We start from the raw sequence: 13,075 nt of genomic DNA, 5'->3' as shown, positions 1-13,075 counted from the left end.
TCTTTCTATTGTCAGGGCGATACCCGGCGCGACCAGTAGGGGGCGCTGTCGCCCAGTGATTATTCCTCTTTCTATTCTCGGGGAGATACCCGGCGCGACCAGTAGGGGGCGCTGTCGCCCAGTGATTATTCCTCTTTCTATTGTCAGGGCGATACCCGGCGCGACCAGTAGGGGGCGCTGTCGCCCAGTGATTATTCCTCTTTCTATTGTCAGGGAGATACCCGGCGCGACCAGTAGGGGGCGCTGTGGCCCAGTGATTATTCCTCTTTCTATTGTCGGGGCGATACCCGGCGGGACCAGTAGGGGGCGCTGTAGCCCAGTGATTATTCCTCTTTCTATTGTCAGGGCGATACCCGGCGCGACCAGGAGGGGGCGCTGTCGCCCAGTGATTATTCCTCTTTCTATTGTCGGGGCGATACCCGGCGCGACCAGTAGGGGGCGCTGTAGCCCAGTGATTATTCCTCTTTCTATTGTCAGGGCGATACCCGGCGCGACCAGGAGGGGGCGCTGTCGCCCAGGGATTATTCCTCTTTCTATTGTCAGGGCGATACCCGGCGCGACCAGTAGGGGGCGCTGTCGCCCAGTGATTATTCCTCTTTCTATTGTCAGGGAGATACCCGGCGCGACCAGTAGGGGGCGCTGTCGCCCAGTGATTATTCCTCTTTCTATTGTCGGGGTGATACCCGGCGCGACCAGTAGGGGGCGCTGTCGCCCAGTGAGTATTCCTCTTTCTATTGTCAGGGCGATGCCCGGCGCGACCAGTAGGGGGCGCTGTAGCCCAGTGATTATTCCTCTTTCTATTGTCAGGGCGATACCCGGCGCGACCAGCAGGGAGCGCTGTAGCCCAGTGATTATTCCTCTTTCTATTGTCAGGGCGATACCCGGCGCGACCAGCAGGGAGCGCTGTAGCCCAGTGATTATTCCTCTTTCTATTGTCAGGGAGATACCCGGCGCGACCAGTAGGGGGGCGCTGTCGCCCAGTGATTATTCCTCTTTCTATTCTCGGGGAGATACCCGGCGCGACCAGTAGGGGGCGCTGTCGCCCAGTGATTATTCCTCTTTCTATTGTCAGGGCGATACCCGGCGCGACCAGTAGGGGGCGCTGTAGCCCAGTGATTATTCCTCTTTCTATTGTCAGGGAGATACCCGGCGCGACCAGTAGGGGGCGCTGTAACCCAGTGATTATGCCTCTTTCTATTGTCAGGGAGATACCCGGCGCGACCAGTAGGGGGCGCTGTAACCCAGTGATTATTCCTCTTTCTATTGTCAGGGAGTTACCTGGCGCGACCAGTAGGGGGCGCTGTAGCCCAGTGATTATTCCTCTTTCTATTGACAGGGCGATACCCGGCGCGACCAGTAGGGGGGCGCTGTCGCCCAGTGATTATTCCTCTTTCTATTGTCAGGGAGATACCCGGCGCGACCAGTAGGGGGCGCTGTCGCCCAGTGATTATTCCTCTTTCTATTGTCAGGGCGATACCCGACACGACCAGTAGGGGGCGCTGTCGCCCAGTGATTATTCCTCTTTCTATTGTCAGGGCGATACCCGGCGCGACCAGTAGGGGGCGCTGTCGCCCAGTGATTATTCCTCTTTCTATTGTCAGGGTGATACCTGGCGCGACCAGTAGGGGGCGCTGTCGCCCAGTGATTATTCCTCTTTCTATTGTCAGGGAGATACCCGGCGCGACCAGTAGGGGATGCTGTGGCTCAGTGATTAATGCTCTTTCTGTTGTCCGGCGAGGACAATACACTTGTCTTGGGAACAAGCCGGGGCCTCTTCAGCGTGAGCTGGATTCGGGCCCCGGCAGGCCTCAATCCAGGCAACCTCTTTGGGGTCTGAGGCTGCTGACCCCCCAAAAATCAGGCCAGGGCGGTGAGGAACAAATCCACAAACCTCACAGACGGGACCGAGACAACATCGTCGATTTCTCTCTCTCCCCCCTTCTCTTCCCCTCTCCTATTTATTTCAAGTGTTCATGTCCCCTACTCATCACTCCAGCCATCTGAAGAAGGGGGCTGTGCCCACGAAAGCTCATGATCCCAGCTACATGTTTTGTTAGTCTATAAAGTGCTACCAGACCATTTGTCGATTTTGGGGGGGAACCCCTTCATCTCTAGGGAGGGGCCAAAAATGAGGGGTCCCGTGCGCTGGAGGCGGGTGTCCAAGAAGCCGGCGTGGGGTCTAGGCAGGAGGAAGAGCCCGAAGCAGGCTGGGAGGGGAGTCCCGATTTTTAGGGACTGGCAAGGCCCGGAAGTTGAAAAGAGATCAAGGGGGAAGAACAGGAGGAGGACAGGAAACGGGAGAAAGGGGGACAGGGACACGGTGTCGTGTGGTTCGATTTATTTTAGATCCAAGGGAAACGAGGACGCTTAACCTCTTTCTTATTCATGGCCAGTGAATACAGTTGCTTAAGTTTTCAAGCGTTAAAAACGATGATTCTACCATGTCAACCTTCGATACGATAAATTCAAAAGCAATTAATACAGCCCAAAGCAATGCATACACCGTCATTAAAAGATCTACTCTTTACAATACGAAACCTTAATTCACGACTTCACCCATATGTGACCGACGGTGCTAGGCCAGAAGGTACGCCCATAGGAACGCCACCTCGACGTAGCCGTGCGAAGTGCCGAATCACGTCTAGTTACAACAAGCAGGATGTGTAGGTCGATCCCACAGATTCCCTCCCACCGATTGTTCTTACTCACCCCAATTTATAGCAAAATGAGACTTGGTCGTTCTAATACTATTTACCAATCGATGTCGCGTTGGGTAGGATACGTTAAAATTCTCAGCGCCCCCTAACTCAGGATGTTGCTCATATGCGCGTGGTTGACAGTTTCATGGTTGCATCGGGACTTTTGGGGTATCAGAACAAAAGTACAGGCGACCCCTAGCACTTACAACCTCACTGGTTCCTGGAGAACCATCGTAAGTCAAACCGTGGTAAGTCAAAGCCTAATTTCCCAATGTTATTAATGACGGTTCTGTTCCTGGAAACCCATTTCATACCCGAAAAATACCAAACTTGACTACAGAAATGGAGGAAAACTAAACTAAATTGTTCAAATCGTGCACAAAAAAATCACAAAAAAGTGAAGGCCGAGATGTGCAGAGATTCTGCGTGTCTGACTGACGTACATTTCCTGTTTTGGAAGGATGCATGGAGTCTGCGTCATGAGCTGTCGTAAATGCGAGCTGTCGACGTCAATTGGAGGGGATTACGAGCTATCTTGTGTGGAAAAAATGGTTGGAAATGTGGGGGGTTGTGAGTTGGGCAGTTGTAAGTCGGGGATCGCCTGTAAGTTGTGCGGTTGTAAGTTGGGGGTTGCCTCTAAGTCAGATGGTGGTAAGTCAGGGGGTCATCTGAAAGTCGGGAGCTGATAAGTCGGGGGTTGCCTGTGAGTTGGGTGGTTGTAAGTTGGAGGTCGGCTGTAAGTCAGTTAGTGGTAAGTAGGGAGTCACCTATGAGTCAGGCGGTTGTAAGTCAGAGGTCACCTGTGAGTCGGGCGGTGGTAAGTCAGAGGTCACCTGTGAGTTGGGCACTTGTAAGTTAGGGATCACCTGTGAGTCAGGCAGTTGTAAGTCGAGTGTCGCCTGTGAATCGGGTGGCGGTAAGTTGAGGGTCACCTGTGAGTTGGGGGGTGATAAATCAGGGGTCGCCTGTAAGTCAGGCAGTTGTAAGTCGGGGGTCGCCTGTACCAGTACGAGGCCACTAGGCCTGTGTTCTTGACGTGGTCTCCTGTATCCAGCTTCTCCGGTGTTGTTCTGCAAAACATTTCCTGACTCTCCCCGCTTTCTTTCTTAACCCAGCTTTGCCTGCGGGCTTTGTCACACCAGACTTGAGACCGGCCAGAAATCTGCACTTTGGACAAAGCTGACACCCCCAAGTATTACCAAGGCAGGGGGGTGCAGTCTCCCCCCCCACACACGGGAAAGAGGCGGGGAAAGGCAAGCCGAGCGGAGCGGGAGAGGAATCCTTTTTTGGAGAGGAAGGGAAGGAAATTGCTTCACCATGGCTGCAGGCCAGACGTGGACTTGGCAGAGCAGGGGGCGAGCGAAGAGAAGCGGGCAGCCTCTGGGGGGCAGAGGCAGGCGATGAGGGGTTAACCTGAGAAGGGGGCACGGAAAGGGGGCCCCGCCACGGAGGAGGAAATCCAGCAGCCTCGGGAGTTTTGTTTTGAAGCCCTGGACACACCCAGTCCCGGGCAGCCGGCCAACGAGCAGTTTCGTTTTCTGAGGAAGTGACGGGTCCGGGGAGCAGGACGGGAGAGAAGGCGGACGGGGCCCGGGGATCCCTTCGCCCTCGTTGGGGGGCAGAACACAGCCCGGAATCCAGAGCAGGGGGGCTCGGAGAAAGCCACCCCCCGGATCTGAGCACAGCCGGGTGACCCAGCATGGAGCCAACCCGCCCGGGGAAATCTGCAGCCACAATCTTTGTGAAAACCCTCACGGGCGAGAGTCTGTCGGTGGCCGTGTGTTTGGACGAGACCGTGCTGGATCTGAAGAGGAAGATCGAGGACCGAGAAGGAATTGCAGTCGACCAGATGCGTCTGATAGCCTCAAATCCAAGCAGAGTGCTGAACAATGACTGGACCCTGCGGCGCTCGGGGCTGACCGATGGCTGCGTCGTCCATTTGATTCTAAAATGTAAGCTCAGGGCGAGGCCCAGAGGGCGAGAAGCGGCTGCATGGGGGGGGACAGAGTGGGAGGGAAGGGGAGTGTCCTCCCCAGGGCTTATCTTTGGGGAGCACCCGAGGGATCACACCATCCAGATCAAGGAGAGACAGAGCAACCCCCGACGCCAGGCAGACCCAGGGGCCCCCAACCGGCACTGGAGACGTTACGTTTGTTCTTTCTTAGATGTGTTTTGCTAACCCCCTGCTGCTAGAGGTGGGGAGAGGCCATCCCTAGATAGCCGTCCTATAGGGGAAACAGCTACTGGAACATGCCCAGCATGGGTAGGAGGGAAGAGGAAGGAAACCCATCCTCCGCCCCTCCTTTTCTCCATTATTATTGACATTTATTATTATTGATAATTCTACCATATCCAACTTGTAATGAACCGATGCCATTCTCCGATTCTTTACGATCTTCCTGTAGCTTTAAAACTCCTGGGCTATGTCTATACTCGCGGCTTCTTGCACAAATACGGCCGTTTTTGCGCAAGAATCCGCACAGCATCCACACTGCCCGCCTGCTCTTGTGCAAGAAAATTTACCGTACAGCGTGGCAAGAGAGGGCTTCTTGCATAAGTGCGACGCTCTCAAGTGTAAGCCCTCTTGTGCAGGAGCTCCTGCGCAAGAGGGCAGTGTGGATGCTGAGCACGGATTTCTTGCGCAAGAAAGCCCGACAGCTAAAATGGCCATCGGAGCGTTCTTGCGCAAGAGAGCGTCCACACTGCCATGGGTGCGCTTGCGCGAACACACAGCGCGCTCATGTTCTTGTGCAAGAAGACGCCGGTGTAGATACAGCCCTGTTTAGTCTTCCTTCCTCTGCCATGGACAGCACCCTTTGGATTCCCTTATCAATTGTCTACAATTCCTGATTTCAATCCATTAGTGTCAACTTTCCCTTTCTTCCATTAGCGGAATGTATATTTTTCTTTTGTATCGCTCCCTTCACATCCCCTTTAAAACAGTTTAAAAAGAAACAGCCAGGCCTTCTTTCTAGACTGGGATAGGAACGATTTGGGATTCATGAAAAAGAGGATGGAGACGATTTTTTTTAAAAACAGTCTGGCCTTTTTTTCTAGACTGGGATAGGAATGATTTGGGATTCATGAAAAAGAGGATGGAGACGATTTTTTTTAAAAACAGTCTGGCCTTTTTTTCTAGACTGGGATAGGAATGATTTGGGATTCATGGAAAAGAGGATAGAGACGATTTTTTTTAAAAACAGTCTGGCCTTTTTTTCTAGACTGGGATAGGAACGATTTGGGATTCATGAAAAAGAGGAAGGAGACGATTTTTTTTAAAAACAGTCTGGCCTTTTTTTCTAGACTGGGATAGGAATGATTTGGGATTCATGAAAAAGAGGATAGAGACGATTTTTTTAAAAAACAGTCTGGCCTTTTTTTCTAGACTGGGATAGGAACGATTTGGGATTCATGAAAAAGAGGATGGAGACGATTTTTTTTCAAAACAGTCTGGCCTTTTTTTCTAGACTGGGATAGGAATGATTTAGGAATCATTAAAAAAAGGGAGAGAGAGAACAAGGCAGAAAATATCTCACTGCCGCTACATAAAACCATTGAACGTCCACATCTTGAACATTGAGTACAGATGAGGTCAGCTCATCTCAAAAAAGTTAAATTCTGAACTTAAAAGGTTCCGAAAAGGGCAACAAAAATGATGAGGGGTTTGGAACGGGTCCACATTTAAAAGACTTCAACTTTTCAGCTTAGGAGACAAAGGCGGGACGGGATAGAGGTCTATAAAACCATGACTGGTATGGAAACAGTAAACAACAAAAAGTTCTTTCCTTATTCCCACAATATAAGAACTAGGGGTCACCAAATGAAATGAATAGGCAGCAGGTTTAAACCAAACCAAAGGAAGTTTTTCTTCACTCAACGCACAGTCAACCTGTGGAACTCCTCGCCAGAGGATGGTGTGAAGGCCAGGACTTCAAACAGGCTTAAAAAGGAACTAGATAAACAAGCAGGTTTCAAAGGAACAAAAGGATGCTTTTCTTCACACAGTACAGTCAACCTGCGGAACTCCTCGCCGGAGGATGTGGTGAAGGCTAGGACTTGAACAGGGTTCAAAAAAGAGCTAGATACATTCACAGAGGTTAGGTCCATCAATGGCTGGTAGGAGTGTGTCCCTAGCCTCTGTTTCTCTGGAGGTGGGTGACGGGAGGGATCATGTAAGGATTATCCGTTGTGTCCGCCCCCTCTGGGGCATCTGCCATTGGCCACTGTCCGCAGACAAGATCCTGGGCTAGTTGGCCCTTAGGTCTGACCCAGTTTGGCTGTTCTTATGTGATCCTGTGGGGCATCTAATCAGGTGTTGCGAAACGATTCCCGTTTATCATTCCCGGTTTTTTTTAAATTAAATTCTTCTTCCAAACTGATTTGCCTCCTAACGGGTCTTAACACGGCACCGATTCTATATTAAGAGTCGGGACTTTGTTTTCACATTACAATCATCGGATTGTAACCGCTGGTCGCCTCAGTGACCGTTAACGTATAGATCTCCAATTGGTATTTTTTTTATCTGTGTGGACAAGATCTAATCGGGAATTCCTCTCCTCTCCCTCCCCCTTTCTCTGGGATTGCCTGCAACATTTTTTGTTACGAAATTAGTGTCTAGGATGGTGAGAAATTCCACACACGTTTCGTACCGGCAGCATGAAATCTTCACCAGACGTTGCTCAAATTAAAATCCTCCAGCATCACACTGGATTTCCTATCATTTATGGGTAAGGAGGTGATAGGCTGGACAATCTAGCTCCGCCTGTAGAGGGGTGGGGTTTATTCGCTAGTGGGAGGAGCTTAGATTCCATTCTAAGGGGCGGAGCGGGAAAAGGGCCCAGGTCTCACTCTCTGATGTCTGTTTCGCAGTGCGTGGTGGACACATGCCGACAACCTCCCTTCTTCCAGGTAAGAGCTTCCTGTTTTAACCCGTTGAACGTTTTCCCTTTAAAACAGCTGCTCGGGGGAAGAGAGCAACAGGTTGGATTCCGGGTCTAGGAAAGGTATTATCCTTTACTGGAGATCCCCGCCATAACTTGCGTGGAAGGGTTAAACCGAGTGACGGTGGGTCCATGAATGTCAGCAGGAAGTGTTGGCAGGAAGCCGGGACAGCCAATGAAAATAGAATATGGGCTTTTGAATTGTGGGGGAAAAAAACACCCAGAATTCATCTGCGGTAGCCCGTCTTGGAACGTCTACACTGCAACGCTATCATATACATAGTAGCCCATACCGCTGAAACGCCGGCTGTTACCTTTGAGCAGCGCTGTTCCCACCCGCCGTGGCGCTCGGCCGACTTCTGCGCCGCTCAGCCAGGCCACCGCGCGAGAGCACAGAACTCTGTCGACAAGCGGTGGTATTCCTCATCAAATGAGGTTTCCCACCGTCAACAAAACTGCCGAATTCTGTCGACACTCGGTGGCAGTGTAGATGCAGGGATAGGTTTGTCGACAACCGTGGCCTTTTGTCGACAAAACCCTGTAGTCCGGACACACCCCTGGAGTTGGAAGAGACCTCAGAAGGTCATCAAGTCCAGCCCCCTGCCCAAGGTAGGACCAATCTCAACTCGGCTTCGACAGGGCTTCTAGGCCGGTGATCCTCCCAGGTTTTCTGGTGGCCTCACGGAGTCACCACCAACCCGACACGACTTCATTCACTTTATAGAACCGTACGGTTGGACGAGACCTCAGGCGTCATCAAGTCCAGCCCCCTGCCCAAGGCAGGACCAAGCCCAACTCAATCAACTCGGCCAAGGCTTGGTCAAGCCAAGACTTAAACACCTCTAGGGATGGAGACTTCACCACCTCCCTAGGGAAGCCAGCCCAGTGTTTCCACACCCTCCTCAGAAAATCGTTTTTCCTAATCTCCAAACTAGACCTCTCCCACTATAACTTGAGCCCTTTCTGCCATCCGTCACCCCTGAGAACAGCCTCTCTCCAGCCTCTTTGGAACCTCCCTTCCGGAAGTTGAACGCTGCTCTCAACTTCCCCTTCTGTCTCTGGTATCCATCCTATGTCCGGATGGGTCGCCAATCCTTTCCAGATCTTTCTCTTGCAAGGCTGCATCTGGGATCAGAAGCAGAACTGAAGCCAAGATGGAGTCCGCTTCATGGCATTTTATAGCCATCCCTAGTCTCTTCCAAGCTGGAGCGCTTCACATGGCCCAGTGAAGTATCCCTGTGTCCCATGCCAGCAGCCATTAGATCTGCCTGATTTGCAGGTGTCCAGATGCATTCCTCAGGTGGGTACTGGGCACCTTGAGAGCCATTGTCCGTGGAGCCATGCTCATTAGCATAGTCATCGACTTAACAATCCATCATTACAGCAGTCCAGGCTCATCGCTCTGTCTCAGACAGAGAACACTCACAGGACCAGCACATAGCCCATATGCATAACTCCACATACAGACACCACACAAGTACATGAGTAGCCTACCTAGAATGAGTAGAACCTAAGCTTTCATTTGACACCTCACATGGCCCCTTTTGGATAGACTTTCGGGCACCCCCCCCCCCATGGGTGCAGCAGCAATCTGCCTGCTCCCCCTAAAATCCAATAATGTGACACCAAGCAATGAAATAATGCCTCACCAAACACATCAGGGATGGTCTAGACAGTATTTGGCCCTGCCGTGAGGTCAGGGGACTGGACTCGATGACCTCTCGAGGTTCCTTCCAGTCCTAGGATTCTATGATCCTATCTTCCTCCTTGCATGAATAAACTCCCCTTTTTCAGATAATGATCAGCAAGGCTGGACAATTAGGGCAATGGCGAGTAGATTTTAGCCTGGTGTGGGTGGTTAGGGCCAGATTTCTCTCCTAGAAGGCAGGAGGCTGTATGTGTACAGGCCAGAGAGGGTGTGTCTAGACTACAAGAGTTTTTTCGACAAAAGTGGACTTTTGTCGACAAAACTATACCTGCGTCTACACTACTGCTGAGTTCTGTCGACATAACGTCAGCAGTTTTGTCGACGCTGGTAAACCTCATTTTACGAGGCATAACGCCTTCTGTCGACAGAGTTCTGTCGACAGAAGGTGTTATTGCATGTAATGTTGTGTCTAGACTACAGGGTTTTGTCAACAAAGCAGCTTCCTTTGTTGACAGAACTGGATGTGTCTAGACGCTCTTTGTCAACAGAAGCTTTGTCGACAGTATCAGTCAACAAAACTTCTGTCGACAAAACCCTGTAGTCTAGAGGTACCCAGACTGTGGGTCCATCTACACAACGTTAGCTCGGAATAACGCACATTCTTCAGAAACAACATAAGCTGCGTCGACACACAAGAATTCAACTTACGGTACATCTGGACTGCAGAGTTTTTCCCGGGACGCCGAAAGTTCTGCTGTGCCCGAGGAACATGTCTAAAAAAAGTTCGGAAAAGCAGACACGTTTTTTGGGGCATCCCTGTCAACCTCGTTTTATGAGGAAGAAGGGATGTTCTGAAAGAGGGATTTTTCCCGACATATGACCCCGTGTAGGCAGGCCAAATGTTGGAAAAGAGTCTTTTGGAAGAAAAGCAGAAAAGGAGACGTATCTGTTTCCGACTTTTCTTTGTGGTCTAGACACACCCAGAGTGTCAACATGACATCCAGCTGGAGGACTTCTTACTCCGACTCATTTTTATGAGAAGTCGGAGCAAGAATGTTCAGTCTCAGACTTACTGCTACGTAGACAGCGCCAAAAGCTGAATGAAGCTATTTCGACTGAAGCTTCGCCATTGACGTAGCTCAAGTTGCGTCGCTTACTTCGGATTTAGCCCGGCTGTGTCGACGCACCCTGAATTAAGAAATACGTTTAGTTTCAGCTCTCTGCAGACGGAGGGTTAAAAAGGCATTTCTGTCTGGCTTCTCAACGGCGTTTTCCCAGTGGGGTGGTGGCAACGTGCCACCCACCGTCAGAGAATCGGTGACTTTGGGGAGTTTTTAAGCAGAAGCCTTCAGTGGCAGGTTGTGGGAAGACAATATTATGGGGGAAGGAAGTGGTGTTACTAACCCAAACGAGGAGGGAGAGGTACCTAAATGCTGTCTTGCTACCTGGGCTGCGGTAGGTTCGTCCCCCGACCGTGATCTCAAACGATGTGATTTCTCCTGCCATTTCAGTCTTGGACTTTCCTACGGTAACGGCACCAGGCAAGGAAAAAAGCCAGCTACTCCACCCGGCATCTCCAGACACGGAAGAACCCGAGGAACCGCCACGTAAGAGGCCATGGGGGGAAAAAAAATGACAAATGGGGTGATACAGGAATCAAAACCATCCGAAACAACCATGAAATGCTAGGACGCTGTAGCAGCCTCCTGCTAGTGCAGTACCAGCTTCTTCCAGCAGGAGGTGCTACAGGAAGTCCTCTGCTACTCTAGGGTACAAAGCAGGAGAGTAAAATCACAGAATCGGAGGGTGGAAAGAGACCTCAGGAGCCATCAAGTCCAGCCCCCTGCCCAAGGCAGGACCAACCCAACTCAATCAACCCAACCAGGGCTTGGCCAAGCCAAGACTTAAACACCTCTAGGGACGGAGATTCCACCCCCTCCCTAGGGAATCCATCCCAGCGCTTCACCACCCGCCTAGAAACCGACCACCAACCGTGGCATTAATCACGACCTATTGAGTGGAGCGATCTCCTCCGCCTTCAGACCACGGGGGCTACACGCGTGGGTTTCTTTTGTAACATCCGGATGGTCAATCGTGAGATGCCACCACATGGGCGTGGACCCAGAACCTCCTGGCCCAAATCGGACTCCAGCCTGCCCCCTGCAGGATGAGCGTGGGTTAGGGGGGAGACCCGGGCCGTGGCCCACGTTATCAAAACGCTACCCCCGTGAGCGAAAAACGGTTTGCGGTGAGTAGACACGCTTTAATGGTGGGTGTCTTCTGTGTTCCTTCTAGGAGCGAGAAAAACGGTGGCTTCTTTTAGCTCCTCTGCTTTGTCGAAGGAAAAATGCAAGAGATGCGTCGGAGAGGTAAGGGGAAAAACATGGAAGTCGGGAAAACGGGGATTACCGACCCGGATCAGACCTGGGGGATCCTGTCTCTGAACGTAGCCGGCACCATGAGAGTCAGGAGGTAATAGTCTACCTCCGCATTGGGACTCGCCGCCGAGGGTACGTCTCCCGTATGAAACTGGGTCCGATTTATTCGGGTCGACTTTTTAGCAGCCATTTTCACACAGTTAATCTTGGTCCTCAGATGAAGCGTCCCTACCCGATACCATTGACGCGAACAGGGATGCATTGTGGGTAATCATCCAGCAAGCCCTGGGCTAGACTCCCAGGGCCTGATGGGAGAAAAACCCGGTGTCACGGCTGATTCTGGAACCGTGTAGTGACACAGCTGGCCGGTGACCAGTGGCTGCAAAACTTTCACATGCGTAAGGCCGCTTTCATGGAAATTGGCAAATTGCTTCCCCCTGCCCTGGAATGCAGCAGGACCAGAAGGAGACCACTCAATCGGGAATCAATTTGGAGTGGGGGGGATCTACAGGGGAGGCTGTTACAATCCACGAAGGCATGGCAATCGATACCTTTGAACGGGGAAGGATAGTGACGTGGGACCATGCAGGACACGGTGGATGGCTAGGGACATCAGTCCTACCCATTCTGACTGATAGCCACGGATGAACCTATCCCCCATGAACGTATCTAGCTCTTTTTGGAACCCTGTTCAAGTCCCGGCCGTCACATCATCCTCTGGCAAGGAGTTCCACAGGTTGACTATGAGCTGTATAAAGAGTTGCCAGGTGTCTGGTATTGGCCCGGTATAAAAAAAAAAAAAAAACCAGAAAATTTTACATGCCCGGTATTTTCTGTTTTGCTCGGACGGAAGACTACTGCGACATTCTTCCCCCGCGACGTCTGGTGGGGGCGGGTGTTCAGAATTCTTGGTGAAACTATGTGGCAAGCCTAAGAAAAGTGTCCTTTTGTTCCTTTGCAACCTGTGGGTTGATCTAGTCCCTGTTTGAAGTCCTGGCCTTCACGCCATCCTCCGGCGAGGAGTTCCACAGGTGGACTGTGTGCAGCGGGAAGCAAAACGTCCTTTGGTTTGTTTGAAACCTGCTGCCTGTTCATTTCATCTGGTGACCCCCTCGTTCTTATGTTACGTTACCCTGGTGAAGCCACCCTCCTCTCTGTATTTCAGACTCTTCCAGAGGTAACGCCGCAGATTGTCCTAGACCCGGAGAGGAACAAGACCATCTACAGGTAAGGCGCTCCAGGATGTGATGTGAGAATGGCATTTCTCAAAGGTGACCACCAGGAGCTTTTCGTGTAGGTGATGGGGGGCGGGGGATAACTCTCACCTACCCTCCCTGTTGCTCCTGACCTGCACCGCCTCTGGAGACAGGTGGAACATGATGCTAGAGGACCAAGGTGAGTTCTTGAGTC

At 51.5% G+C, this 13,075-nt stretch overlaps 1 protein-coding gene across 2 annotated transcripts in view; it reads left to right on the top strand.

Annotated features, from left to right (window-relative positions):
• The window catches only part of LOC102445807 (caspase recruitment domain-containing protein 8-like), a 65,198-nt gene that overhangs the window by 30,570 nt on the left and 21,553 nt on the right, over window positions 1-13,075 (top strand). For both annotated transcript variants that reach the window (XM_089775289.1, XM_075897863.2), the window contains one exon: window positions 12,831-12,892. In XM_089775289.1, coding sequence (XP_089631415.1) covers window positions 12,831-12,892 — 62 coding nt within the window. The remainder of the gene's footprint in view (window positions 1-12,830; window positions 12,893-13,075) is intronic.

The sequence above is a fragment of the Pelodiscus sinensis genome, chromosome Z, assembly GCF_052426305.1.
Source record: "Pelodiscus sinensis isolate ZL-2025 chromosome Z, ASM5242630v1, whole genome shotgun sequence".
In the NCBI taxonomy this organism is placed as follows: Eukaryota; Metazoa; Chordata; order Testudines; family Trionychidae; genus Pelodiscus; species Pelodiscus sinensis.
The sequence above is the reverse complement of the archived record's forward strand: the minus strand, read 5'-3'. Positions and strand labels throughout refer to the sequence as shown.